General features: G+C 53.9%; 10 protein-coding genes across 10 annotated transcripts; 4 read left to right on the top strand and 6 right to left on the bottom strand.

Moving 5' to 3' along the window:
• Positions 1-2261: 2261 nt before the first annotated feature.
• IE81DRAFT_201558 (hypothetical protein) lies at positions 2262-2690 on the bottom strand. Its single transcript, XM_025510889.1, has one exon. It carries the CDS (start codon positions 2579-2581, stop codon positions 2300-2302), a length of 282 nt encoding a protein of 93 aa, XP_025368018.1. The 5' UTR covers positions 2582-2690; the 3' UTR covers positions 2262-2299.
• IE81DRAFT_367956 (26S proteasome regulatory complex, non-ATPase subcomplex, Rpn2/Psmd1 subunit) lies at positions 2662-6408 on the bottom strand. The gene is made up of 2 exons (XM_025517118.1): positions 5917-6408; positions 2662-5818 (listed from the first exon to the last, which is right to left on the bottom strand). Exons 1-2 carry the CDS (start codon positions 6227-6229, stop codon positions 2781-2783), a joined length of 3351 nt encoding a protein of 1116 aa, XP_025368017.1. The 5' UTR covers positions 6230-6408; the 3' UTR covers positions 2662-2780.
• A 323-nt stretch (positions 6409-6731) lies between these two features.
• Positions 6732-8207, top strand: IE81DRAFT_325164 (peptidyl-tRNA hydrolase II). The gene is made up of 7 exons (XM_025514430.1): positions 6732-7364; positions 7479-7537; positions 7606-7654; positions 7727-7752; positions 7827-7928; positions 8012-8064; positions 8147-8207. Exons 1-7 carry the CDS (start codon positions 7077-7079, stop codon positions 8194-8196), a joined length of 627 nt encoding a protein of 208 aa, XP_025368016.1. The 5' UTR covers positions 6732-7076; the 3' UTR covers positions 8197-8207.
• A 4453-nt stretch (positions 8208-12660) lies between these two features.
• IE81DRAFT_348871 (hypothetical protein) lies at positions 12661-15084 on the top strand (the record flags this gene model as incomplete). The annotated part of the gene is made up of 4 exons (XM_025516314.1): positions 12661-13191; positions 13258-13653; positions 13795-14169; positions 14251-15084. The coding sequence occupies 4 exons, from the start codon at positions 12661-12663 to the stop codon at positions 15082-15084; spliced, it is 2136 nt and encodes a 711-aa protein (XP_025368015.1).
• A 264-nt stretch (positions 15085-15348) lies between these two features.
• On the bottom strand, positions 15349-15735 carry IE81DRAFT_348870 (hypothetical protein; the record flags this gene model as incomplete). Its single annotated transcript, XM_025516313.1, has 1 exon — positions 15349-15735. One exon carries the CDS (start codon positions 15733-15735, stop codon positions 15349-15351), a length of 387 nt encoding a protein of 128 aa, XP_025368014.1.
• Positions 15736-16668: 933 nt separating this feature from the next.
• On the top strand, positions 16669-17296 carry IE81DRAFT_348869 (hypothetical protein; the record flags this gene model as incomplete). Its single annotated transcript, XM_025516312.1, has 3 exons — positions 16669-16686; positions 16767-17058; positions 17151-17296. The coding sequence occupies 3 exons, from the start codon at positions 16669-16671 to the stop codon at positions 17294-17296; spliced, it is 456 nt and encodes a 151-aa protein (XP_025368013.1).
• A 1653-nt stretch (positions 17297-18949) lies between these two features.
• IE81DRAFT_348868 (hypothetical protein) lies at positions 18950-20417 on the top strand (the record flags this gene model as incomplete). Its single annotated transcript, XM_025516311.1, has 2 exons — positions 18950-20092; positions 20208-20417. The coding sequence occupies 2 exons, from the start codon at positions 18950-18952 to the stop codon at positions 20415-20417; spliced, it is 1353 nt and encodes a 450-aa protein (XP_025368012.1).
• Positions 20418-20821: 404 nt separating this feature from the next.
• On the bottom strand, positions 20822-21865 carry IE81DRAFT_348867 (hypothetical protein; the record flags this gene model as incomplete). Its single annotated transcript, XM_025516310.1, has 3 exons — positions 20822-21108; positions 21196-21542; positions 21624-21865. 3 exons carry the CDS (start codon positions 21863-21865, stop codon positions 20822-20824), a joined length of 876 nt encoding a protein of 291 aa, XP_025368011.1.
• Positions 21866-21952: 87 nt separating this feature from the next.
• Positions 21953-22655, bottom strand: IE81DRAFT_348866 (hypothetical protein; the record flags this gene model as incomplete). The annotated part of the gene is made up of 2 exons (XM_025516309.1): positions 21953-22360; positions 22413-22655. 2 exons carry the CDS (start codon positions 22653-22655, stop codon positions 21953-21955), a joined length of 651 nt encoding a protein of 216 aa, XP_025368010.1.
• Positions 22656-23031: 376 nt separating this feature from the next.
• Positions 23032-24947, bottom strand: IE81DRAFT_348865 (hypothetical protein; the record flags this gene model as incomplete). Its single annotated transcript, XM_025516308.1, has 5 exons — positions 23032-23516; positions 23595-23664; positions 23745-24668; positions 24767-24819; positions 24902-24947. The coding sequence occupies 5 exons, from the start codon at positions 24945-24947 to the stop codon at positions 23032-23034; spliced, it is 1578 nt and encodes a 525-aa protein (XP_025368009.1).
• Positions 24948-25155: the final 208 nt, after the last annotated feature.

Genomic DNA, 25155 nt, shown 5'->3' with positions numbered 1-25155 from the left:
CGACTAAGCTGGATGGTCGGACTCGGAAGGAGTTGCCGTGGGCGCAGGCAACCTAAAGCGGGGTTGCAGCAGGGCAGAACAAGGTGCATCTAGGATTAGCATATAGCGAGCACGTCGAAGTGGGTGAGGTCGTGCACAAGCCTCCTCTTGACAAGCATACAGAATATATGACGGTCGCTGAAGACGATGTCTCAGGAACAGGATACGAGACGCTGAAATGGTGAGAGTCGCGGACAAATGCTGCGCTTCATCTTTCAGCTAGGCCGATGAGGTGTTGATTCATGTATGCCAATCTTGAATGCACCAGCAGCACCACTCCACCTGAGCTTCTTCGCTTATTCTGACCGTGGAGCTCCGAGGCGGTGAGGCTGCACAAGGGCGTGCATAGAATGGCGCTTTCGAGGCAGGAACTCGAAGCTAGCGCGGTCCAAAATGCCGTCGGGTACTGCTGCAAAGCAAGCAAGCTGGCGCGCGGGTTTTTTGATCTGCCAGTCGCACATTTAGCCGATCAGGTGCGCCGCGACCATATGCTCCCGTCGGCACGAGGACGGAGGACCTCGTGTTTGTCTGTTAAGGTTCAAGTAGGCGGGCGGGTCGAGCGGACATCAGCCGCGGACGAGCTCAGCCGATGCCGTTTACGGGCCCGCCCGGCTTGCCGTGATAATTTGTCACATCTCGCAGCCAGCGGCGCGCGGGGAAACAAGTCGCTGCATGTGCGGGCACTTATGCAGACCCTCGAACAGAACATCAAACTTCGCGATCGAGAACAGTACACAGGCGTACAAAGAAACCTTGGCGACGAATGATTCGAGGGCGTCGGTCACTGAAACACTGTTCAAGAATTGAGCTCGCGATGTGCTCAATAATATTCGATAATATGAGCAATAACAAAGTAGTCGCTGTACCACGTCAACTCTGAACAAAAGCCCGTCGGACATCGGTACTTTCGCCGTCTCACCTATTCGGCTCTCGCCGCAGTACTTAGCTCGATCCACACCAACGCCCTCGCTCAAGCGGAGCCGAGAGGGTCAAGGACTGGCCGCCAGGTTCATAGCAACGAGCAGAGTTGTGCATTCGCCTGACTCACAACTGACCTGCTGCGTTCGTGCAGTAATTTGTATTTTGGTACGCACCCTTGCTCCTGAAGCTGTCTTCGATACATGCGCAAGCTGAATGATGAAAGGTTGCATATCTGCATGAAGAGTCGCGTCGAGCGTCGCAGGTAGCAGCACCCTCCCCTCTAAATTGCCACTCGACTCACGACTCTGTGACTTGCGCACGCATGTCTGTTCATGCCGCTCATAAAAGTGCGCCGATGCGGGCCCCTGCAGCTTGCGCCCCAGGATCTCGTTCGCCTGCATGCCGAACGATGCGACGTAGAGAGTAGGTTGTTCCGCGCTTACTGCATGGCCGCTCGCGGTCGCAACGCAACGCAACCAGCGGCGGCGGCCGTGCGGCAAATCATCTGCGGGGACTAATGTTCTTGTTTGCCGTGCAGAGATTGACTGCCGGCTTGGCTTCTTGGCCTTGCAAGAGGACGAATGAAGGAGGACATGCGGAATCAGCGCGCCCTCGTCGAGTTGCATGCCTTCCAATCTGAATGCAAGAGCGGCGCACTGGCCGCACATGCTGGCGCGTCCCACGTTGTTCGTGCGCGCATCTGACACGGAACCGTCGAGAGCACAAGCGTATATAGCAAGGCGAATCATATGCCACTCGCATTCATTCTGATCGCGAGAATTCGCTTGGGACCGCTCCCAGACCTTGCCGAAGCCTGTTTGCAACCACGTGCAGGTGCAGGCAGCTTCATCTCGCAGCTGCGATGTGCTCGTGCATGCCCCCAAAGACTGTAGAAGCATGCTCATCATGACACTTGGGACGGCAGGCCCCTGACTTGAGAATCTGATCGTGCACGTTTCTGACTGTCTGTCGAGGGCCTCGACAGCAGCGTCGGCCTGGTGCTCAAGTCTCGGCTCAATGGTGCATGGAGTGTCTACACTTGTGACTCGCAACTCTTGCTCGCGACTGTCACTTTTGACCGGTACCCCAGAAATGAATCGGCGACTCAAAATGCACGCATCGCGTCGAGCGTATTCACCATCTGCGCATGAAGGGTACCCGCCCGCCGCCACCAAATGATCGTGCAGTTCAGCTCGGCTCTGTGCAATCTAATTCGTGATTGAATATGCCGCAAGAGCCGCTTGGCCGGACGACGCAACCAAAACACCCTATCGCCTCGCATTCCAGAGCGCGGGGCAAAAGTCGATTCTGATCTTTCTGAAATCGTGTCATGCAAACTCTATTCGCGTTGCGCGTGTGTTTCTCTCAAGTCTGGGTGCGAGCGGCAACTCCCCAGCTCTGCGTCATGCGCAAGAACACACGCGGCGATCGCGACGGTCGGGCCAGCGCCACACAGAGGGTCCTTGACACGCCACCATCTCCATGAAAGGTAATAAGACCTGTGCTGGACTTCAGACGACGTATCCTGCGACATCAAAAGAGAGCTTGTGCTCGAGCACAAGCTAGGCGCTTCGTCATTTCTTGTTCGCCGGCGCGTCAATTCCGCGCTCAAGCCACTCATGTGACTGCATGACGCCACCCTCTCGCTTAAACTTGTTGCATCGAGTGTTCATGGGCGAAGCTAGTCTGCTGCGCATTGTCCTAATCTAAGGCAAATTGAAAGCTCACGTCGAAGCACACCAAGCACACACGACACGCCTTTTGATCATCTTGTCCAACTCGAATGTCATTACGAGATGCGAAGCAAGCAACGCAACCCATCAACGTGCAGTTCCGTCACCAGGTTGATTAGCTCCAGGACCTCCACCGCCTGAGCCGTCGCCTCGTCTGCTGCTTTGCACCCCAGTTTGATCGTCCTCGTCCATCTCGTCCTCGCCGCTGAGCGCACGTGCAATGGCAGCCGCATCCTCCGGCGAGATCTCGCTTCCACCAGGCTGAGCTTGGTGCTGCTCCGACGCCTGTTGCGGGGCCTCAGAAGAGGACTCATCGAGCCGTAGCTGTTGGAACGCCTCCTGTGGGTTTCGGTCGACGAGCAGCAGAATACCGCCCCCACCTCCGCCGCTGGATGATGCGGCAATGCTTCGGGCTGCCTCAGCACTTGGCCCAGTGGCCAAGGTCGTCTTGGCTGGCGTCGCAGCTGCAGGCGCACCTTTGGCCTGGCTAGGGGTGACTGTTCCGCTGGCACCTGGCGCAGGGGTCAGATTGCCTAGCACTCCTAATTTGCCTTTTGGGGCAACACTGGCTGTGCTGTGGACGTCGACTCCGGTGCGTGCAGCGAGACCCGTCACTGGCCTGATCGGCTGCCATCTCAGATCGGCGGGAAAGGTCACGTACTTCAATTGGGTAGGCGTGACGCGAGAGTAGTTCTGCACCTGAAATTGAGCGGGCTCGGCCGGTTTGCGTTCCTTCTTGGTGGAGCCGGCTGCTTTGCCCTCAGCTTTGCTGGCACCGTCATCTCCAGCCGCCTTGGCGGGTGTCTTTGCATCGATATCCATGCTTTCACCTCTCTCCTCGCGCTGCTTCTCTCTCTCCTTGTTGCGCTGGCGAGCCTGAGCCTTGGCTGTTGTCGACAGAACAGCAGTCTCGACCTTCTCGACTTTCTTCTCGTTCTCTTTCTTGATGATTGCGGGGTAGGCGAACAGACTAGGCCTGGCTTGGCAGACAAAGCTAAAGTTTGGGGTTTTGAGGTCTCTATTCAAACCAATGACCGCGGTTGGCGTGAGCGCTAGACTGGCAAAGTGTGCCATTGGAAACCAGTACCAGAACTGAGTGAAGAGAGCCATGCCGACGATCGCGGGCATGTTGCTGCTGCCCGATCGACTCTGGAGACCAATAGTCACGTTGCGGCCACCTGCGTCGATGAGTCCCTGGGCCAATGCAGCACCAAACTTGGCCATAGCATCCTCATGCTTGTCCGTCAGAGTCTTTTCGAACGCCGAGCGCACACTTGCGACCCGAGGGTTGAGCGTGTCGTTCTGCTGGATGAGAACCATTGCCAGGCTTACGGCAGCGCCCTGTCGTACAAAATCGACCGGATCCTTGAGCATGGGCTGCAGCAAGTCCAGCGCTTCATCCAGACCGGTCCCCGCGCAGGCTATGCCCAGTGCGAGGGTGGATCCGTACCGAACGTGCGGGTTGTAGCTTTCGCTGAGCAATTGGACAATCCGTGGCACCTGGGTGGGGTTGCGGAACAACAGAAATCCTAAGCTAGTGACAGCAGCGCGGCGCACATCGTCTGCGACGTCAGAAACGGCGACGTGCAAAAGACGCCGAATGGCCTTGTTGTTGCCAGTACCAGCATAGGCAAGAGCGATGGCGTGGATGCCTCCATACCTCAGAATGGCGTCCTTGTCCGACATGAGCGTGTCGATGACGGTGTCCGCTTTGTCTTCGCGGCCGTAGCAGATGAGGGCAAGACCGATCGCAAGACCACGGATGATCTTCTCGTGCTGTGTTTCGTGGGCGTACTGCAGCATCTCGTCTACTGCGCGGTCTGATCCTGTCCCGAGCATCACGAGACCCATCGCGTACCCAGAAGCCTCGCCCGCAATGGCCGAGTCAGTGTACAGGACGTTCCTCAGCTCTTCATACACTTCTTCATTGCCGGTAGCCATGCCTGCAGCGCCCAGCCCAAGCGCAGCGCCATGCTGAACGACTTCAGCTGGGTTGTTCTTGAGCGTGTCTTTGAGCAGCTCCAAAACTTCGGCACCGTGATTTGCGTGAATCAACCCCAGAGCGAACAGAGATCCTCCTTCGCTGTAAACGCTGCCGGTAGAGCCGTCCTTTGGGAGATATGGGTTCAGGAGGTTGATGGACTCTTTGAGATGTCCTTTGTTGATTACGCCCAACGCAGCGGTAGCAGTGAACTTGGACCAGTTGCTGGCCTTGGCGAGCCAGTCCAAGTTCTCCCGCAGGAACTTGTCGCTCGTCGTGCCGGCGTGCATGAACGCATTTGCAAATGTCATTGCCGAGTGGTAGACGCTGTTGCGTGCATCGAGCGTGTCCTTGGTCGCCTTGAGAATAGTCAGGTCGGCATTGTTAGCGCGCTGCAAGAAATCCAAGTACAGCTGAATGGATTCTTCTCCCAGGAGTATGCTCCTAATCTGAGCGATGCAGCTAGCCAGCGTGCTCTCCTCGGCTGTGTGTGCGCTGGTGGCACCCGAAACTGTTCCTGCCGCTGCATCGCCCATCTCAACATCTTCGTCCGCCTGGGCTACGGCGGAGCTGCTCTCGATCTTCGGCTGCGCTCCCGCGACTCGGGTCTGAAGGTCGGATCTCACAGTCTCGAGAAATTCTTGCGTTGCGCTTTCCGCCAGGTCAAAAGATATCTGGTAAGCGACCAAAAGAGGGTCATTCTCGGTGTTGGCAGACGCGGATGCAGCAGCATCATTGTGAGCTTTGTGCACGAGATCGTGCAGAAGAGTGGAGGCGAGCTGAGGTGCGTTGAGGTAGACGTAGCACTGAGCGATGCTAAAGTGATCAGGTTGAGGCAGTGATTGAAAGAGCTTGACAAGCAGGTGCAACACTTGCGTCCTGACCTCCAAGCTTTGGACAAAGCCAATCGTAGCTCCGAGAGTGTATTGCATCAATGAAGACTCTCTGACTTGACTCAAGATCCTCTCGATCACGTCCAGGCGACGAGTCTCGAGAGCAATGCCCAGAGCTTGCTTGTACTCCTTCTCAGCTATGCAGCGAGAGAACATCTGCTCGACGATGGAAGTCAGCCTCTTGTCGCCGTCTTCCGCAGCATCGCCGGCAGCAGCAGCCCGCTGCTCGATGTATGCGTCGATGGCCTTGGCTGAGAGTTGGGGGCAGGCAATGAAGAGTGCAGAACAATGTCATCAGCCTGGGACGACATACCCGACTTGCGCCACGAGGAAAGCTAGCGGGCCTCACCTATGATGGTGTCGGTGTACTCGTCCTTGCTCTCTACATCGAACAGCTTATCGGCGCCTAATGCGAAGCTCAACGCTTCGTCAAACTCGCCCAAATTCCAGTAGACTTTGGAGGCGACGAGTGCTGCCAGTTGCCTGCTGGGGTGCGCTGCATCCTCATACAGGATTTCGATCTTGGACACTGAGTCTGCAATCTCTGCCCAGAACTGCGGAACTAGAGAGTTGAGCTTTTGCAGAGCGTACGTTTGCAGCTCCGCTTCCGGCTCGTTCAGAAGGGCCAAGACGCCGACTGCAGAGGTGACGGGCACCGGCATGACTGCAAGCTGCCCAAGGGGTGATGGCTAACTTGCGATGAGCACGTCACAGGCAGAGGGGCGGAATGAGGGAAACGGGATAGATGAAGTGCTCAATCTCGCGGACGATGGATGATGGCACAGGTGTGTTCGGTGTTGTGGGTGTGATGTGCCTGCTGGCCTTCCAAAGCGGCCATGCCATGATCATCAGCTGGAAGTCACAAACGCGTCTGTGCGCGCGTCGTAATCGGCGTCATGTGCAAGGCGCATGAGTGCGGGCGCAAGCCACGTGGGCGGGTGTGGGTGCGCTGTGTAGAAGAGTGCTCTGGTGTGAGTCTGAAGTTCTGTGCATCTGCACTCGTGACTGCATCTCCACATCGTCCACACGACGCGTTCGCGGCGTACCGGTACGCGTCCCACAACCACCAAATCAAGCGCGGTGACCTTCACCTTGAATTTTGAGTCAAGTTGCGTGGCTTCGTATTTTGCGTGCATCGGTGATTATCTTGTGTCCATCGTGAATCAAAATGACCTGTAGCCGCCATAAGGCAGCTAACTCCACACTCATGACTTTTGACCGAGTTGCCCTGACACTCACGGGCCCATCGCTGACTCCCGCTTCTAGCTGGCCTCGCTGACTCTCGATTGATGAGCTTTCGCGCAACTCATCCACACCGCAAGCCAACATCGGAGCGGGCTAGGCAGGACTGTCGCCCGAGAGATCCGTCACTAGCGCCGATATCGAGCAACTCTTCGATCGCTGCAGCCTAGCGCCGAGCACCAACGTGGAGCGGGCGTTGCAAAGGCTACACCGCCAAGACACGGGTAGCGCGTGAGCTACACAGGCTTGATTTTCGAGCAGTGTGTCATGTCGTCGGCATCGCTGAGTCGGTTATTGCGTCAAGACATCACCTCTGCTCCTGGCCTTGTCAGTCTGCTCCTCGCACTTGGTCTCGGCTACTATCTCGGCACCAAAGCATCCTCCGGAAGTAGCTTCAGGCAGCTAGGTCCCAGAATCATAAGAGGAAAAGGAGCGCAAGATCAAGACGACTCCGACGAGGACTCGGACGACGAGGACCTGGGCGAAGTGATCGACGAAAAGGATTGGGTCAACATGCAGAGCTTGAGAGCAAAGCTCATGGAGGAGTGCAAATTGGTAAGTCTTGAGAGGATGGACGGGTCACGTAGTGGACCTCTCCAGCTGCAAGCGTGGCCAGCACGCCCGCTGTTCATCCAAATAGCGCTGACATTTCTTCTGTGCTGCTGGCAGGTCCTGATAGTGAGGACAGATCTCAAAATGGACAAGGGAAAGATCGCAGCGCAATGCGGGTGAGGCACGAAGTTGACTTCTTAGCTCGACACTCTGCTGATTGCTGCTGCGTTGATTGCACCTCAAGCCACGCGACCCTTGCGTGCTACAAGACCATGATGGCTGCTAACCCAGATGTGAGCGAGTCTTTGCACACAGCATCGAAGCGCGACTATCTCATCACACTTTTTCCTGTTTTGCTTCGTCAGATTGTGAGGCAGTGGGAGCGTATAGGGTGAGAACGCTCGCTTTACGATTGAGCTCGTAGCTTCGCGCGTCTGACACTTGCACTGATTTGGAGCACGCCAGCCAAGCCAAAGTGGCACTCAAGTGCTCAAGCGAGGAAGAGATGAGAAGGCTGGAAGAGTCAGCAAAGGCCCTCAACTTGTGCGCAAGGAGTATACGGGACGCGTGAGTCTCGGAATGGATTTCTTCCTTTCCATCGCACACTTAGTTGCTCAAAAACGCGGATTCGCTTCTTGCACGTCCTGCAGCGGGCGTACACAGGTCGCAGCAGGCTCTCGAACAGTGCTGGGGATTGGCCCGGGTATGTAAGATTTTCAGCGTTGCCTTGGTACAAAGAGGAGCTGACGTGCACCATCTACGTCGATGACCCTTCCCCAACGTAGGTCCAGTAAAGCTGATAGATCAGGTCACCGGTCATTTGAAATTGCTATAATTATCACGAGTGTTTCTCCGCAGTGCTCAAGTCTTGAGCGTCGGAGTAATGGTGAATCTCTTATGACTGTGAACGCTTCTGATTCGATGCTTTTGAAATGGGCAGGCAAAGTTCGCCGAAGTTGTTCCCGCCCATGAGAAAAGACAAAGAAAAGCATTCCTGCCTAGCTCGTCCATGCTTCATTCGACCCGCAGTGCTTGAACAGGATCTTGCCCTTGAATGCAAGGCAAGAAGGGATTGATCATCTTCTCGTTGGGTTTTGGTGGCCAGAGTCGAGCTTTCTCTGTTGGTCGCGCGCGGACATGATGAGGAGAAATTCCTCACTTGTGCCAGCGACAGCTGGCAGACCCACTTGACCACATTGTTGAGCACTCGTTCGGCATGAATGAGCTGCTTGGCCAGCTTTACAAATAGTGTCTCTGATGCGTCTCATCGACGAGCAAGCTGACTGTCCCTTGATATGGCTCCTCATTTGCTGCTTAATGCTAGCCTTCACGTTCAAGAGCTACTGCTTGGTCGGCTCCTTTCCCGATGCGTTGCCTGCAATCGGCTTCCCCCAGCTACAACCAGAAGGCGCCCACGCTGGTGCCTGCACCGCTGCTCCATGCGTTGTGACTTCAGCAGAATGTAAGCAGTCCGGCGGTATGCAATGAGTGAATGTGAGCTGTGGACCGCCTGCAGTCACTCTCTGAGCCGTGTCGACGGACAGCTTCGATTGCAGGTCTTGACGACGCTTGATCATGACACCAGACGCAGCAGCGGCGTTTCGGTAAAGACTTTCAAAACGCGTTGATCTCGCGAAATCTGAGCCACGGGCTCCTGCAAATGTGTGATTCCTGATCATTCTCTCATCAAGTGCAGACTTGACACTTCAGACGCGTCATGCACCACTCTTAGCTGTTCCACGACGATCTATGAGCTGCGCAGGCTTGATTGAGAGCTTTCTCGGATAATGCAGCTGGCAGCGACGTAGCAGCAATCTGCAGTGACTTTGACAAACCATGTGGAATTTTTGCCCGTCAGCGCCCTGTTCAGTCGTACAGATACTCTCTCAGTGGAAGCTATGCTAACTGACAAGGCGCCCGGCAAGCTTTTTTGATCTACTCTTCACACCAGAGATTTTGAATTGCTCTTGCTGATTTTTGCGCTTTCGTACTGCAAATGCTGGGGACGTCGTATCGTCTGTAAAAATCTGCACACACTGTCATATTTATTCCGGATACTTATGATTCTGAGTCCTGCTTTTGCTGTCTTTTCACCTCTCATTGTGCAAACGAAACACTTCGAGCCCTGTAGACACAGTCGCCAACAGCATTTTTCAGCCTATGATAGCATTTTTGACGCGTGCGACGGCATTGAGCCTCGCTCGAATCCAAAGTTGATATATCGCGACTACTTACGTCGAAACCTTGTTCAAAAAGAGGGAATAGCGTTAGCTTGCAAAAATCACGTTTGTCTCAATCGATATTCTGATGAAGCACAATGTTTTCATGAGCTGTGCAACTCCTACTCTGACGAACAGTCGTTCGAGCTCTGACGATCAGACGAGCAACATCTTGTGAGTGCTCTAATTCACGCTCATCGATAACGAGAAAACCAAAAAAGGGTTTGCCGGCGCGCAACGTCTCTACTTGGCGTGAGTCTTTGGTCCCGGAAAAACTGCAAGCCGATGGAACAGCTCGATGGGACGTCGTGAGCATTTGGCAGGCCTATCTGCAACATCTTCGGCTCGATCGAAAAGGAAATGAGCTGCATTGACGCGTCACGAGAAATTGCGCCTCCTCTGAAGACGAGATCATGCGCTTGCTGCCTCTGCGCTTGGCAGAGTTGAGTCACTTCTCAGCAGGTACTTCATCCAATGGTACGCTGAGCGAGCTTGCATGGTGATGGGTGGGTCGTCTTTTTGCAGATGCTGCCGCCTCGCGTGGCGTCTTGCCTGGCTCCTCGTGTGGCGTCGTCTTTATAGCGTTGTGCTTGCCAGGGAGATCCTCGAGCCGCTGGATTGTCTGCTGCGTTTGCGAGTCTGCTGCGCGGAGCTGTGTGTGAGCTGATGAAGCAAGTCCAAAAGGCGCAAGAACTCTAGCCTTTCACGCAAGCAAGCAAAATGTTGCTGCAAGCCTCTTTGGGAGTGCGATGCAACGAGGGCGTTGTCCTTGCAAGCAGCATCTCATCCCACAAACTCGTAGACCTGGCCGTCCTCGCTGACAAAGCGATAGGCGTTGCTGCTCCCAACGCTGTCGACGTAACTGATAATTCGCTCATGGCCATTATGCGTGCGCGAGACCCCAATTTTAGCACTCGAGAACAACGATGATGGCAGGCGATATGGGCTCACACATTGACGAGCGGTCGACCAATTGTGTGGGCATTCTTTCGGAAAAACTCTACTCCGCGATGCTCAATTAGTCCAGAGCTTCACTGCGAGTTCGAGCTCATTCAAAGTGTAGCATGTAAACAGCGGCTAATAAGTGAACCGTCACTATACATCGCTCACTCGAAAGCTTGAGAAGCCCAGATGCTCTTTGAGACGCGCCCGGCCAACGGCGCTAGCACGCCTGTGTAAGCTCTGAATCGAACGATGTGAAGCGTATCATTGGTCTTTGTGCACAGGTGGGCTGTGTCAATTTTCAGTCTGTTGAACTCTTGGCTTTCCACACGAAGCGAAAATATGCAGCCGTGTCCGATGCAAAATCAGGTATGCAGAGCCGCAACTTGGCCTATGATAGCCAGATGCAATGGCATCGAATCCATCCCTCCTTCACAAATCATTGGAGGTTGAGGTGACGATCTTGATCTGGTCCATCAGATTCGAAGCGAGCCGAAGAAATGCTCTTGGGTAAAAGTATCCCCTCTTCCTAACGCGAATTTTGAACGTCTATGTGAATTCGTGTCAGAACCGTGCATTTAGGCCGAGTCTGCCCAGCACCAATAGCGAGCCAGGAGAACGTCGAAAGAGTTCGCGTCCTGAATTTCACCATGTAACGTCGATGGCACTGTTCGACGCTAGAGGTCACAGAATTCAAGTACATAGTTGGTGCGTCAGGCAAGTTCGCTCTCGTGTTGAGCCTTGCCTTCGCAATCTCAATGGGCTCGGTTTCAGTGGAAGACCAGCCTGGTCGTTGGCGCCTCAGGCCGACCTGTCGATTATGACTGTCGAGAACAACATATCTCACACGAAGCCTCAAGCCACTCGGCTACTCATGCGCGCTCTCATATCAAAGGCCAAGAATCGTCAACAAAATATTGCAGCCGCTGCCTGAACACAACATGAGTGACCAGCAGGCAATATGTGCCGAAAAATTTTGTCAGCTGCGGAAGAGATCTATGACTCTTTCCACTCACTGGCTACATCACGACTTTTGGTGTTTTTGGTTCCAAATTTTCATCACTTGTGAGGGAGACTCCACTTCAACGCGCCTCAAAGTAAAGTATCCAGAATGTGACCTTGGAAGCCTCAGTTCTCTGGCTTGACAGAGCATTACCTTGGTCGGAAAAGTCATGCCCCGCTCGGAGCAACCCGCGCTCAAATTTGACCGCTGCACTGATGATTCAAAAAGTCAAGTCAGACTACTAAGCACAGATTTTTGGGTTCTAGAAGTGATGGCAAAAATTTTCAACGACACGATGGGTTGGACTAGATCGATTTGCCAAATGTACGCAACACGCAGCTGATACCGAGGCTTGAAGGCGTTAATTCATATTCATGCTCGAATTCATCTCGCAATTGAAAAAAGGTGGAGACCACATTGTAGAAGGCAAATGAGACTCGAGTAGTCTGAAAGCAGTATGGAAGAGGAGATACGCGAACGTTGGGACAGATAGCCGACCCGAATGTCTCAGTACCTGCTCGTCGAAACAAAGCGTACAAGCCAGCGCTTGATAACTCTCTGTCCGGTACGAGGCGCTCGGCAGGAAGGCAGATAGCAGAATCTCAGCCCGGCGAGCGCTTGCAAATCAAAGGGCACAACTTGATGTGAAGACTCTACGTCAGAAGTTCGGTCACGATTGTCTTTAGCCAAACGAGTTGTATGACATCTTCCCCCAGGTGCTTCAAGGTCAAAAGTCAGACACCGGCACACAGCAGCACGCTGTGGCAGGGCAGATCAAGGCCCGTGAAGCGCAAGCCCTGGCAACGAAAGCCAACACAGGGTCTGGCATCGAGAGACACAGAGATAGGCGCTGCATTGCCTCTGAAGACGTGCGCGAATATAATGATGCTGCGGCTTGGAATGGCCATGAGCATGGGCATGCTCAGTAGTAGTACGCGGCTACAGGTGAAGCTTTGACTTGCAAATTGGAATGCTTGGTAGCGGAGTACACAAAATCTCCTGAGCACCACTACTTCACAACAGCAACGACGTCGCTTTACCGACAAGCACCACCTCTTTGCAAGCTTTTGCACAGCCCTACCTCAACATCCTCCACACCCACAACCTACCTCGACATCCCCTGCGCTACTTTACCATGCCACGCCAACGCTCTCCCTCCACCTCGGAGATCAAAGACCCCTCATATGTCCAGAGCGACTCTAAAGCCAGTACCAATAGTACGCTCTGGCATGGCCAACCTAGGCCAGCCAAAAAGGCTCCTCGCCAGCGCCAGCTCACAGAAAGCCTTGCATCAACCGGTATTGAGACCAACGTGCCGACGACCAAGGCGTGGACCGAGGAGAGCAACAAGGATGAGTTTGGGTATCTGGTAGAGTCAGAATACAGCCAGAGCACTGCTCTCGAGCCATCTGGGACCTCTGTTGGGCTCATGGAGGATTTTGAACACGACGACGGGTTAGCAGCTCTGGCACCTCCTGCCAACCTTGTCCCGTGGAGGAAGGACGCGCCTGTCCCCTTTGATGACGCCGTGGAGCATCAGGATGCCAGCGAGGAAGAAGTCGGAGAGGAACAAGTCTCCAACTTGGACCTCAACAACATCGTCAAAGAGTGTTTCAGCCTTGGCTACGATGTAGTCTTTGGTGTCCCGCGCTCACAAGGAGCACAGGTGAGCAAGCAACTCTCAAACGTCCCTCTACACTGTACTGATGATGCCCTGCTCCCTACCCATCAGAAACGCTTTGCAGCCTGTATGCGGGTCCTCGGCATCCAAGACCCCCTGCCTACCTTGACTGCGGTACGTGATGTGCTCACCGGCATCATTCCACCCAGCTCACCCAGCATCAAGGAGCGCCTGGCTTCTATCCTGGGTGACGTGGTGCATGCAAGTCCTGATACGGTCAAGCGCACCCTCTACTTGCGGAGCTTGCTTCAGAGTGTTTGTCTGAGCAGGCAGCTGCAGTGGGCCAAGGATCACAAGAGGGAGACGGGCTTCCACAGTGCCACAGCCAGGAAGCAAGAGTTGGAGCGTAGGATTGCAGTGCATGGAGAGAACGCCTGCACGCCTGTGGTCTACCTGGGCCAGACAATGGGCACTGCAATGGAGCGTGCCATTGCCGACTACGAGAGGGTGAGCGCGCATGTACAATGCAAGCCTGAGGGGACGTGAGCTGATGCGCCCGAGGGGACATGTGCTGATCCGTAACCATCTGATTTCTCAGGCTCAAGATCCTGTGCGGCCATTGCTTTCCTAGCCCACCTCTTTGCACAGGGCTACGCACGTCCAGCAGCGCTCGAGGTGGTCAACCTGTTCAAGCTGCCAGAGTGGTGCGGCTCAGCGGAGCTCCACATGGTGGAGCACATGTTCCTCTACATCTGCAACACCCTCCGACTGGCCAACACCTCTCCCGGCTCAGCAGCGCCTCGTTCTCTGCCAGGCCAACGCTTGGACTGGATGCACGTAGAGCCTAGGCACCTGCAGGAGCTTCGTTTTGCAAACTGGGAGATGCCCTCTCATCTCAGCGTCGAGCAGGACTGCTGCTCAGGGCGGGATGCCTTTATCCTTGTTCTGACTCGTGCTAGGCACAGCAAGGCGGATGGCAGAAGCATGCGGGCAGCGGTTCAAATGTGGCTATCCACACTGAACGTTGCAGGCAGCAACCTGAGGCTCGACTTCAAGTCACCTCGCATCGCCACCGTCCACAACTACCGGCAATGACTGCACCAGCAGCTCTCTGTGGGCGAGGACAACGAGGCTGCAGAGGAAGAAGACAGCCAAGGATCAGCACGACCCAGCAGGCCTCCTCCTCACCACCGGACTGCAATCTTTATCCCTGGCGGAGAAGATTACGACACTTTTTACCGCAAGTGCATCGCAGCCGGTTGCACCTTTTCCTCCAAGCCAGCATTTGCCCACCTCGGCCGCAAGATCGCCGCCGCCTCTCCAGTGGATGCCATGGTGCATCCGTACAACGCCATTCCCGACATTGTACACGTCTCTGGTTTGCTCGACTGGCCGGTACCGGTCATCACTTCTCTCTCCTTGGCCGTTCCCTTTGGTCACAAGGCTACGTGCCTGGAGCACGAGCACGTCATTGCTCGAATGTTTGCGGTCTCTGTGCACATGGTCCTCTCACCCTCGGTCCCTGTCACCACCCTCTCTCCTGCTCTGCAGGATGTCTTGGATGGCCCGGCACCTCAGACAACAGACAGCAGCTCCTATCTCTATTACATCGAGTCTGACCCCTTATACAACGCAAGCCAGGATCTCGAACACAGATACAAAGCTGATGCGCAGGTCGCAGAGAAGCCTAGACTGTGCATCCAGGGCAGTGGTGGCCAGCACTTCACTTTTCCTTTGAAGAATGCTTGGGCTGGTTGCCACATTGTTGGTCATGTGGGGGTCAGGGTGCAGCAAGGGGTCAAGTTGAACAGCAGCAAGGAGGGCTCTATGTACAGAGAGCCCACAACCAACAACCTTGCCAACACGTTCATTGTTGCAAGGCTGACTTGCAATCTCAGCAAGCAGGACACCAGACTCCAAAGCTTTGCAGAAGATTGATGGAAGTGTTGATGCCCTTCACCTCTTTTCTCAATGCTGACAAGGTCTTTTGTGTAGCTGGGCAAGCCACATTTCCTGAGCCCAAATTGGACAACAATCTCAGCGCAGCTTTCAAGCAGGCACTTGAGCAAGTGAGTGCTGCCTCCTGCAACGTTGTACTGCTTGGACTTGCGGACTTTGTCTCTGTTGCTCTCAATCAGCCTCCTGACTCCAACATCAAGTAATTTGTCATGCTTGTCCTTGTAAATCTTTGTGCAAGAATGCTCAGGTTGTGCAAGCAATCTTCCGCTTTTGAGAGTGCCTGCGTTCCTCATCTAGCTGGGCAGTGAGCTTTCTGATCTGCTCAATGAAATCCTTCTCACGCAATGCGCCGCTTCCAAGGCTAGAAAGGGTGCGCTTGTGTGGCTGGACTGGCCTGCTAGATCCCACTGCCTCATTCAGATGGCGTTGCAAGCTCTCCTGCTTGATGTTAGCATCCTGTGCCGTGCCTTCCTGTATAAGCAGCTTCTCCTCAGTAAGTTGGAGCTTGATGGACAAATCCTTGTTGCAAGAGGCCACATCCAGGCAAAGAGCTCTCTCTTTCATCAGCTCTTCCTGAGCAGTAGCCCAGCCTTCCTCTGCAACTAGATGCCTTTTGGAGTCCTTTGTCATTGTGACAGTGCTGAACTCAAAGATTGGGACGCAGCTCTTCCTGACACAGGCCATCACAACCCTGTTACTCTGGGAGGTCAGAAAAAATCACCAAAGGCCATGAAGGGACAAGAGTCAAATTGCCCAGCTTGGGTTTGCGCACAAACCATCTGACATGATACATGCGCGGCTCAATATTTGACCACTGCCTCGCTCCCAGGGCACAGGCTGGTCATTCTCAATGATGCCAAATCATCAGAGCAACTTGGCTCTCAAACTTCTATAACCGATGGGTTGGCACATGTTGAACATGCCTGCTGTGGTTTCAATCTCGATCCTGGATCCACTTGTTGGAGAGCAGGCTCGCTGCACACTGACTGCTCGTATGCACGCTCAAGGGCCACTCTGCAGCACTATTGTCACCTGCTTGTCAGGCTTGAGTACCTGCAATGGCCTTCAGACGAACCTGACCTTCATGGTGCCATTTGTCTGCCAGATCTTGGGTCGCTTGCTTGCATCTCTTCACCATCACTTCCTTCCACTTGCTCACCATCCCTCTTGCGGCTTAGAGACTCTCCTTTTCCTCTCCATCCTCTCATCAACCTTGCACGCATGCTTCTAGTTGCGCCCGCACCAAGCTAAGCATCAGCTCTCAAACAGCAACCTCAGAAGACTCCTGCTCGGGACAGTCAAAGCCCTCTCATTCCCAGTTCAAGTCCCCTTGGTTGTTGGCGGCGTCCTGGGGCAGCTTTTGCTTGGAAACTTTACCATCACCAGCACAACGAACCATCTTGGCTCATCGTGTTACCCTTTCTCATCGCACCATCTTGAACCGACTCGATAGACAGCACATCCCTGGGCAACAGCCTCTTCGATCAACAGCAGATCTTGGTGCGAGCAATTTTGTATTGGTTTTTGGCGCTCCTGACACCGCCGGCTACAAAGGAGGACAAGATGAATCACAAATTTGTGGTAAGTCCGCATACATGGAGACTTGATTGTTGTTTGGTGAAGCCCAATTGCTGAATATGCATGCCTTGTTTTGGGCTCAGGAGACCGTGCAGTGTGGCAACCTTGTAGTCATTCAGCAGCATGCCACAATCATCAGCAAAGAAGAGGAGATGGCAGAGCTGACACAAGAGCGCAACGACGCATACGATGCGTATGCACTAGCGGATGAGAAGCGCATCGAGCTGCAGACACAGGTCAAGGATGCTCAGAATCGCGCAGACTGGGCCATTCAACAATTTGAGGATGCGCATGAAGGCTACCAGCGCTCTGAAGCCAAAAAAAGCGCCTTGGAAACGGAAAACAGGATCTGCTTGGCCAAACTACCCAGCTTCAGTATCAAAGAGAAATGCTGGCTTGCGAGAACGATCAGCTCAAGCAGAAGACTGCCGATTTGAAAGAGAACAAGTAAACCTCGCAAAATGAAGTTGCAAAGCTGGAAGATGATGTTGCAAAGGAGGTCAGCAAGAAATTCTGGGTGCTGGACCAGAAGAAGCAGGCGGAGGAACAAGTGCAGAAAGAGGCAGAAGAGCACCAGGTTGTAAGAGGCAAGAGCCAAGCGGAACAGGATTGAATGGCTGAGGCAAGAGATTGTGCATTGACCAATGCAGGTCATGCAAGATGCGCTCTTGTTTCAGTGATCCTTGTGGAAGTACTGGTTGGCGTGGCCTGGGTCTGGCACATCAAGCTGCTTGCTTTCTTGATTCCCCTTCTCTGTAAAATCACCAAAGGTGACTACTAAGTGTGATACCAAAATGCTTTGGTAGCTTTTGGCGAGCAGCAACACCTTCTCTTCACCAGTCCAATCGATCGCGATGTTCGCTTCCCCCACCTTCCTCAATTTGTACTCTTTGCTCTCAGCATGTTAGCACTGAGCTTTTGAGTGGTCTGAAATCAATGATTGCAGCAGCACATCACTGTCTTGATGATTGGTCAGAGACGGATAGCAACCGAGAAAGTAGTGACTGCTTGTGTGGTCTGCTCGTGTGGTCTGGGCCTTCTGGGCTGTAGCTTGGCAAAGCTGGGACAATGATTGGCCAGGTAGGGTTGTTTGGGAGATCAAGCAAGTTCGCAAATACAGGTGTGTACCCATGAGAGACTTTGGGTGATTCAGTGACGATTGCACAGAAGCGAGTCTAGTCCTAAGACAGCAGAAGATAAACAACGATTGCTTCCGCAAGAAGGAGCACATCAAAGGGAAGTGTTCGAAGTACAACGCGGTTTGCTTGGCCTGCGCAAATGGGCGCCAGTGCGCTCAGTGTTGTGGACACGGGGGGGGGGGGGGGGGGGGGGGGGGGGGGGGGGGGGGGGTCTGGCGGTGTTCACTTGATTACGCGTCTAGCATACAGATGTGCAAGCATTGTCAGCTTCTAGCCCAGTCAAGGGTCCCTCAAATGCGATTACTTGTAGGACTTCTCCACCACAACAACTTCTGCCGTCTCGACCTACCCAAATTATCGGGGCCAGAACGACTGACTTGATTGACCAAATATCTTGTTGGCAGCCCAACGCTTGCCAACCGCTCCAGCGCTTTGTTCTTTTTGACATCCTGACACGTCCTTCCCTTCATTCCTGCTTGTCCAACTCATCAAAGCTTGTTGGAATGGGAGAAACAATGAGCCTTTGGCCACTGCAAATCTCGCCATGCATGCAACTTGACCAGTGAGTGACCGCTGATCATGCATGCCAAGTGCAGCTGCCTTTTCAGCATCTCCATATGCATTGGTGCTTGTCAACATTCTACCTTTTGACACGAGTAAGTCATACAAGAGTTGGCTTCCTAAGCTGGGCAAATCATCTGACGCTCTCTATGTTCTACTCCCCAAGTTCCACCCTCCTACCCTCCCTAGCCCGCCTTGCCCTTCCCTGCTTCATTCCACCCTACTCTTCTCCGCTCTCATTGCTCTTCAAACTCTCCCACCGACTTGCGGCTCTCACTGCCTGCACCGCTTTTGCCGCTCTTGGACTTTTTTTCCCACCGCTCTTCCAGCTTGCTTACCGCTTTGCTCAACGCTAGCACAACATGGCAAACTCTTCCAACGACATTGATTACAGCAAATTCTGCTCAGCTCGCACTACCACCATGAGATATCAGCATGTCTTGGATTAGTGCTTTACCCAAAAGAGTTGCGGCCGCTCATAGTAGCTGCTAGATCCAACTGTGCTACTTCTTGCTTCAGAAAGTCAGCAGGCATTCCCCAACCTGCGCTCTACTTGGCACTCTCAAATGGACCTCATCAGTGAAGACTGGGTGCAAGACCATGTGCAAGAGTTCAAGAGCATCCAAATGGATGCTTCCTGGAGTCCTGATGCTGTCAAGGTGCTTGTGGATGAGGTCCAGCAAGGCTTTCATCTCCAGAAAGCTGAGCTTCTTGAGCAATTTGATCATTTGCAAGCCCAAGTGGAAGCTAGCAAAGCCATGGCAATCAGCCAGGAGAAGAGAGTCTTGCAGCAAGACAAGGAGGAGCTGAAAGTGGTAAATGACGCCAAGAAAGAGGCAGATCAGGCTCTCACAACGTTGCAGGATGAACGCGCAAGAGAGGCAAAGGCCTTGACTCAAGCCTGCAAGCAGATTGACCTCAAGGTAGAAAAGGTGTCCACCTTGAATGCGGACAAGGAGCGTTTGCAGCAGGAGCTGTCTGCCAGCAAGGCCAGAGAAGAGCAGCTTGTAGCCAATAAACAAGCCCAAGAGAGTCATGTTGAACGGGTGCATACAAGTGTGGAAGCGCTGCAAAAGCAGGTGAACACGTTGCAGCGGGAAAAGGCAGAGGCGCAGCGCCAAGGAGAGGACGCTGCAGGTCAAGCACAGGACAAGGACCAGGAGATCCTTAGGCTTCAGGAGCGAGCGACAAAGCTGAGCGAAGAGCATCGTCGCAAGTTGAAAGACATGAACGACAACATTGAAAGGGATATGGACAATGGCGCCAAGCGTCTGGAGGGTAAGATGTCGCGCCTGCAAGGTGAACTGAATGCGCAGAAGGCAGAATTTGACCAACAGACGCGAGAATTAGATGCCATGCGCGAGGACATGCTCAACCTCAAGGGTGTGCACGCGGGCAAGGAGCGCCAGAGCAAGCCCGCACATAATGCTGAGCTTGGAGCATTGGACGATGAGAACAGATTGCTTCAACAAGCGGTGGGCAGGAAAGAGCCTGCAATTGCAAAGCTGGAGGTAGCTGCTGCAAACAAGGAGACGCAGCACAAGCACAACTTGACGCTGCAAATGTCGGGAAATGAAGGGACACAAGGGAGGCTCGAGGCAGCCCAGCGTCAAATCAGCTTGAAGTGGAAGCAAAGGAGAAGATTGTTGCCATGCAAGCAAAAGATGAGCGCAACCGTGGGCTGGATGCGGACATCAAGAGGCGAGATGGTGAGATTGCAACCGCTCAAGACTGCATCTGCAACCTGCAGCATGACAAGGATCAGAACATGGCTCGCATCCTTGATATGGAGCGAACAGCAAGGGAGAATGTCGATGCGTGCAGGAGGCCTGGCGTGCAACTGAGCAGCAGCTGCAGCAATGGGTGTCCATCAAGGACAATTGCATTCAGCATCTTGAGGGGGAGGCTGCGCAGTCAAACGAGCGTGTCCAACGTCTCGAGGGGAAGGCTATGCAGTCCAAAGATTCCAAGACTCAGTGGGAACAGCAAACGGAAGAGGCAGCGCTGCAGATCAAAGGTCCCCAAGCAGGCTAAAAGGAGCACTTTGAGTGGTGGCAGTGAAAGGGGCACTTCAAGGCGTGCAGGACGATGTGGAAGATCTGCAGTGGACCTTTGATGAGATTTACCAATTTGCATGCCAGCAAGGTTGGCCATCTGCAGTCTTGTGTTGACAAATCTGCAGTGAACATGTTGGCAATGCAAGCTTGCCTGGAAGCTCTGCTCATCCAAACTGCTTGAAGCCAGTCGACGTTTGCTTAAGGAAGAGCAAGCAGCGGTCAATGCAATTGTCCTTCTGAGCATTGACAAATCCTCATGCTTGCTACGTCAAGCAGCCTTGATCCAGAGGACGCGGGGGGAGGGATTGGCGCTTTGGTGATCTGTAGGGAGTGCAAGTTGGCAAGGATGAGTAGATTCACCTTTACATAGGTGCGTGCAGATCACTTGGCTTTAACTCCATCCTTGTACCACGCATCAGTGACTCCATGGTTGTGCATGATTAGATGTGCATCTTCCCAAATGTGGGCCAAGGAGGATTCAGGATGACGATCAGCATCCATGGACAGGAGAGCATAGAGTGTATGCATCTGCTGATCTGTAAACGGCGAGCAGTTGTGCGTGATGCATGCAACAATTTCCAAAATGGTAATGTCAAACACTGTGACAAATGTATCCCGTACGTGTTGCTGCGTGAATGGCTCCCAACGAGGAAAAAAGGGCTGATGGCCTGTTGTTGCGAGTGCCAAGTTGCGAGTCAGCACCGCTCACTTTTGTGATTACTTTTACCAAAGGGACAACTTTTGCATGCACTTACCGTCCTCTTTCTCTTGCTGATCATTCCAGCACGACATGAATCGGACTAGTCCTGCAGATTTGTTGTACTTGACATGCAGTGGGTAGTCCAAAGCTTTTGGGATGGCTTGCTGGAACTGTTGAGGCATTGTGCGAACCTTGTGCGCAGGCAGGCGAGCGCTGACGCCAAACACCTTTCTCGAACAGTCTGCAGAGGCGTAAGCGTTGAAAGCGGCTTGGCCAGATGCGGGTGCCACTTGGTTTTCCGCACAGGCATTGGTTCTTGAGACTGCGTTGGCCAGCATAGACACGCTCGCAGACACTTGAGGCAAGTCAAAATGGACTTTGTGGGGCGTGTTTGCGTTAGAACTGCGCGGATGCATGCGCATCAGTCCCAGGTCCAAGGGTCTTTACGCGGTGTCCAGGAGTGTGGTCAAGAGATTGGTATACATTCCTTGCCACGACTCCTCTGTCATGAACTGTGCCCCACCTTTGAGCATCCCTTGATGCCAAAGATTGTACAAGGGCTCTGCTAGGCCGGTGCCAATTGTCTCCAAGAGTTGCACATACCCAACCATTGTAGAATCAGCAGTTTCAGCCACAACAAACAGCGTCTCCAGCTCAAAGGCTGCTGGTGAGGACAGGTCAAAGTTGTCCACTCTCCCTGTGTGATTGTGCTGTCTTGTGGGCATGAGAGAGAGTGTGACGGGCAGAATAGCAGTGTTGGCGCGCGTATGGTCAAGCAAAAGAGAAAAAGACTGACCACCGCGGCCAGGCAGTCAAAGGCGGTGCTCATCATTGGAGACTACTGGAAAATAGTAGAGACCATTGATGCTTGTGACTGTCCTGAGTCCATCCACAATACCCGCCACTTGCTCTGGGTCAGCACCAAGGCACATCCAAGCAGCGGCAGCAAACATTTGCTGAATTTCTGAGCGGTGAATCTCTGCAAGCTGCGCTTCTGCTGGAAAAGAGGTCAATAGAGTGGTAAAGACTGGGACAGATGCGCAAATCTCCAACACATTGGGCACGGCGTTGATGGGGTGTACCCTTGACTCCACCCAAGCATCTGCTGATAGACCCCTCCCAATCAAGTCAAAGTTGGGGTGTGCAATGACTGCAGAGTGAGCCAGCCTCAGTAGCTCCTTGTACTCGCTCTCGCCAATGCAGAGTATCGCATCGAGGTCCTGTGAGAGGCGCGTGCGCGATCAGCATTTGTTTGCGTCAGGCGCGGCTCACCTCGCTGAGCTCCTCGCTTGACATGAGATGCGGCGACTTGACTGTGAGTCTGATGGCACCAGCATGGATGATACCCAACTCCATCAACCAGCCCCCTAGTCCCAACACTATGCTCGCTCTCCGATCCTTGCTTGTCGCAGAGCCATGCAAGATGAGCATGTGCGCTTGCTTGTGTGCGTGCTTGTGCGCCACCGTCCAGTCCTTTGCTAGAGTACCCTCCCCAAGTGTAATGTGACCAAGCATCTTGGAAGGGCGCATTGCCATCCAACGTTGGAGCTGGTCAGCGGCAAACCTTCAAGCAGATGAACCGCGAGCGGTGTCTCAGGCTGGAGCGGGGCCATGAAGGAGCAGATGCTGCGGTGGAAACTTTGCCAGCATTGCACAACCGATGGCATTGCGCATTCGGGACATTCGGTACGCCGGCCATTCCTGCGGCATCTCGGAGTCGAACCTGGCTACCGCAGACAACGAGACCAATGTCTCAGATGCTTGGTTGGCATCCACAGTGCCAGCAACTCGATGACCGTTTGGTTTTGATTAGTCCGCCTGTTGCGGTGAACGAGGCGCTGGGGATCGGTCTAATTCAGCGAGGCCCGCCCCCTCCCCCACGCATAGCTATTCAGCTCCCGCGAGTACGCTCCAAAGCTTCCCAGACAAGTACATCGCGGTTCATCTCGCCCCTGGCAAAAGCCCGCAAGACGTTCTCAAAGACCTGAGCAAACGTCTCTCCATCCAGCGCTGCCTCTCTCCAAGAGACCGAGCAGCTCAACTCGACGTTTACCTGCTCAGACGTGTCCTGCGGGGTGCTGGCTCGACGCCTGATGCCGCAAACGTCTAGGTTGATCATATCCGACATGGGCTGATTTCTCTGAGCCCAGACCGCTCGTCCAATCTTGTCCGCCCATCGAGAGTCCAGGTTGAGAAGGCCGACATTGGAACACTCGAACGTGTGATTGTAAGGAGTGGTGGAAGCCTTTTTTCGACGAACAAAAGCTTCCCAGCCTGTCGGCTCTTCGGGCGTGGAAATGTGACTTGCGGAATCGGGAAGGTAGGATAGTAGACCTACCCTCATCAGTGCTTCGGACTGCGCAGTTGGAGAGAGCACTGAAGAGAGAGAGAGGGTTCAGAATAATGTCGAAGTCGTTAAGTGGAAGCACCAAGCACCACGAAACACAAGCTCACGACCTGCTTGGTATTCCTGGGCTAGAGACCATACCGAGGAGTCGTTATTCAACGCAAGGGAAGAGACGTGCTAGAGGATATGGCGAAGCAGTGACTCAGAGCCGTCAGATTAGGTGATGCGATATCCGCTGTGCACGCAGAGGAGCTCACCCCTGCTATCAAATTGCCCGAGCAAAAGGAGTCCCGCTCCGGTTTTCGCAGACTGCGTGGAGTGCTGCTCTCCACAACAATGGCAGCGCTCGCTTTCTCATCTTCTTTGGCGCCGCTGGTCTTGCGTTGCTGTTGCGAGAGGAACCAAACAGCCAACACTGCAGCGGTATGTATGACGGGATGAAGCGTCTTGATTCCGTGTTTTGCGGAGTGATGTTTGATGTCTCTTACGAGATTGCCATCGTCAAAGAAGAGAAGCCGACGCTCGATGCCACTGTGGTTCTCGCCGTTGCGAATCGCATCGATACCCCAGGATGGCGCGCGTTGAAAGTAGGTGGAGAGGGAGGTCGGCAGAAGAGGAAGGAGGAGCTCCTTGAAAAGGATAGGAAGCATGAATCCGAAAGAAGGCTTCATGAGATGATGATGCTCAGCCGAAGCTGGCAGAGCTTCGTCTTGCCTCGCAAGTGTAAAGGCCGAGTCTAGAGCAGGCGCGGGGCGTGAAGAATCGTCAAGGAGAAGATTTTCCAATAAATTTGCCAGACCTCTTCCATCGACGATTGCGTGATGCGCCGCCAGAGACAATATGCTGCTGCCCTTGTAGTGGCGCAAGTGCACCTTCCAAAGGAATCCGCGCGTCAAGTCTGGGAAGCCAGTGTCGATGCTCTCTGCCATCAAGGCCTCCAGCCGTTGTTGCGCATCCACTGGCTCCTGCACGTCGGTCAGCGTATCCACACGCAAAATGTCTGCAACTGGCAGCGTGCCACCTCGACGCGCCCATCTCGGACATCGCGTGGCTGCGTGGGCAACGTGACACGACAGGAGCGCATTCTGCTCGACGATGGAGCTGATGCGTCTTTGGAGGTGCTGCGCGAAATTTCGCTGTTCTTCGCTCGAATCCAGCTTCACCTCGACCACCCAGGCCAGCTTCAAAGGCACAAGCGCGGAGAGATCAGCACATGTTGGTCGGATTTCAGCACATTGACGGACTGGAGAAGAGCAGATTATAGGTCGCCTTTACTCACAACGACTGGAACGCCGGCTTGATGTCTTGCGAGGCAGTAGCGCTCAAACAAGCCTGTAGGGCATCCGTGTCAGCCTGTCGGCCTTGTACGAAGTCATTGCACAACAGCATTGGCAGCAAGAGCCTGCCAGCTTACCCAGAGGCCTCAATAGCGTGACATTAGGCTCGGAAGAGGCTTGCATGCCGAGTCGAGAAGGATGACCACCTGTCTCCGACGCACAAAGAGGCGTCCGAGAGAGAGGGGGGGGGGAGCAAGATGTCTCGGGGTGATATGAGCAGATGGTCGTGGCAATCACGCATTCAGATCGGAGTGTATGATGTGTCCACGACATGGTCGAGAGCACGAGTATGAGACAGACTTGGTGTGCTTGGCGGGTGCTTGTTCGCGCT

This window comes from Ceraceosorus guamensis (genome assembly GCF_003144195.1).
Source record: "Ceraceosorus guamensis strain MCA 4658 unplaced genomic scaffold IE81scaffold_55, whole genome shotgun sequence".
NCBI classification, from domain to species: domain Eukaryota; kingdom Fungi; phylum Basidiomycota; class Exobasidiomycetes; order Ceraceosorales; family Ceraceosoraceae; genus Ceraceosorus; species Ceraceosorus guamensis.
The sequence above is the reverse complement of the archived record's forward strand: the minus strand, read 5'-3'. Positions and strand labels throughout refer to the sequence as shown.

What these genes read in the sequence shown, in the direction of transcription:
- IE81DRAFT_325164 (XM_025514430.1), top strand. Translation starts at nt 7,077, where the DNA reads ATGTCGTCGGCATCGCTGAGTCGGTTATTGCGTCAAGACATCACCTCT. An exon ending in AAGATCGCAGCGCAATGCGG is followed by an intron (nt 7,538 to 7,605) that starts GTGAGGCACGAA and finishes TTGCACCTCAAG; the next exon opens with CCACGCGACCCTTGCGTGCT. An exon ending in AGGCAGTGGGAGCGTATAGG is followed by an intron (nt 7,753 to 7,826) that starts GTGAGAACGCTC and finishes GGAGCACGCCAG; the next exon opens with CCAAGCCAAAGTGGCACTCA.
- IE81DRAFT_367956 (XM_025517118.1), bottom strand. Translation starts at nt 6,229, where the DNA reads ATGCCGGTGCCCGTCACCTCTGCAGTCGGCGTCTTGGCCCTTCTGAAC. An exon ending in GTACACCGACACCATCATAG is followed by an intron (nt 5,819 to 5,916) that starts GTGAGGCCCGCT and finishes CCCAACTCTCAG; the next exon opens with CCAAGGCCATCGACGCATAC.
- IE81DRAFT_201558 (XM_025510889.1), bottom strand. Translation starts at nt 2,581, where the DNA reads ATGAGTGGCTTGAGCGCGGAATTGACGCGCCGGCGAACAAGAAATGAC.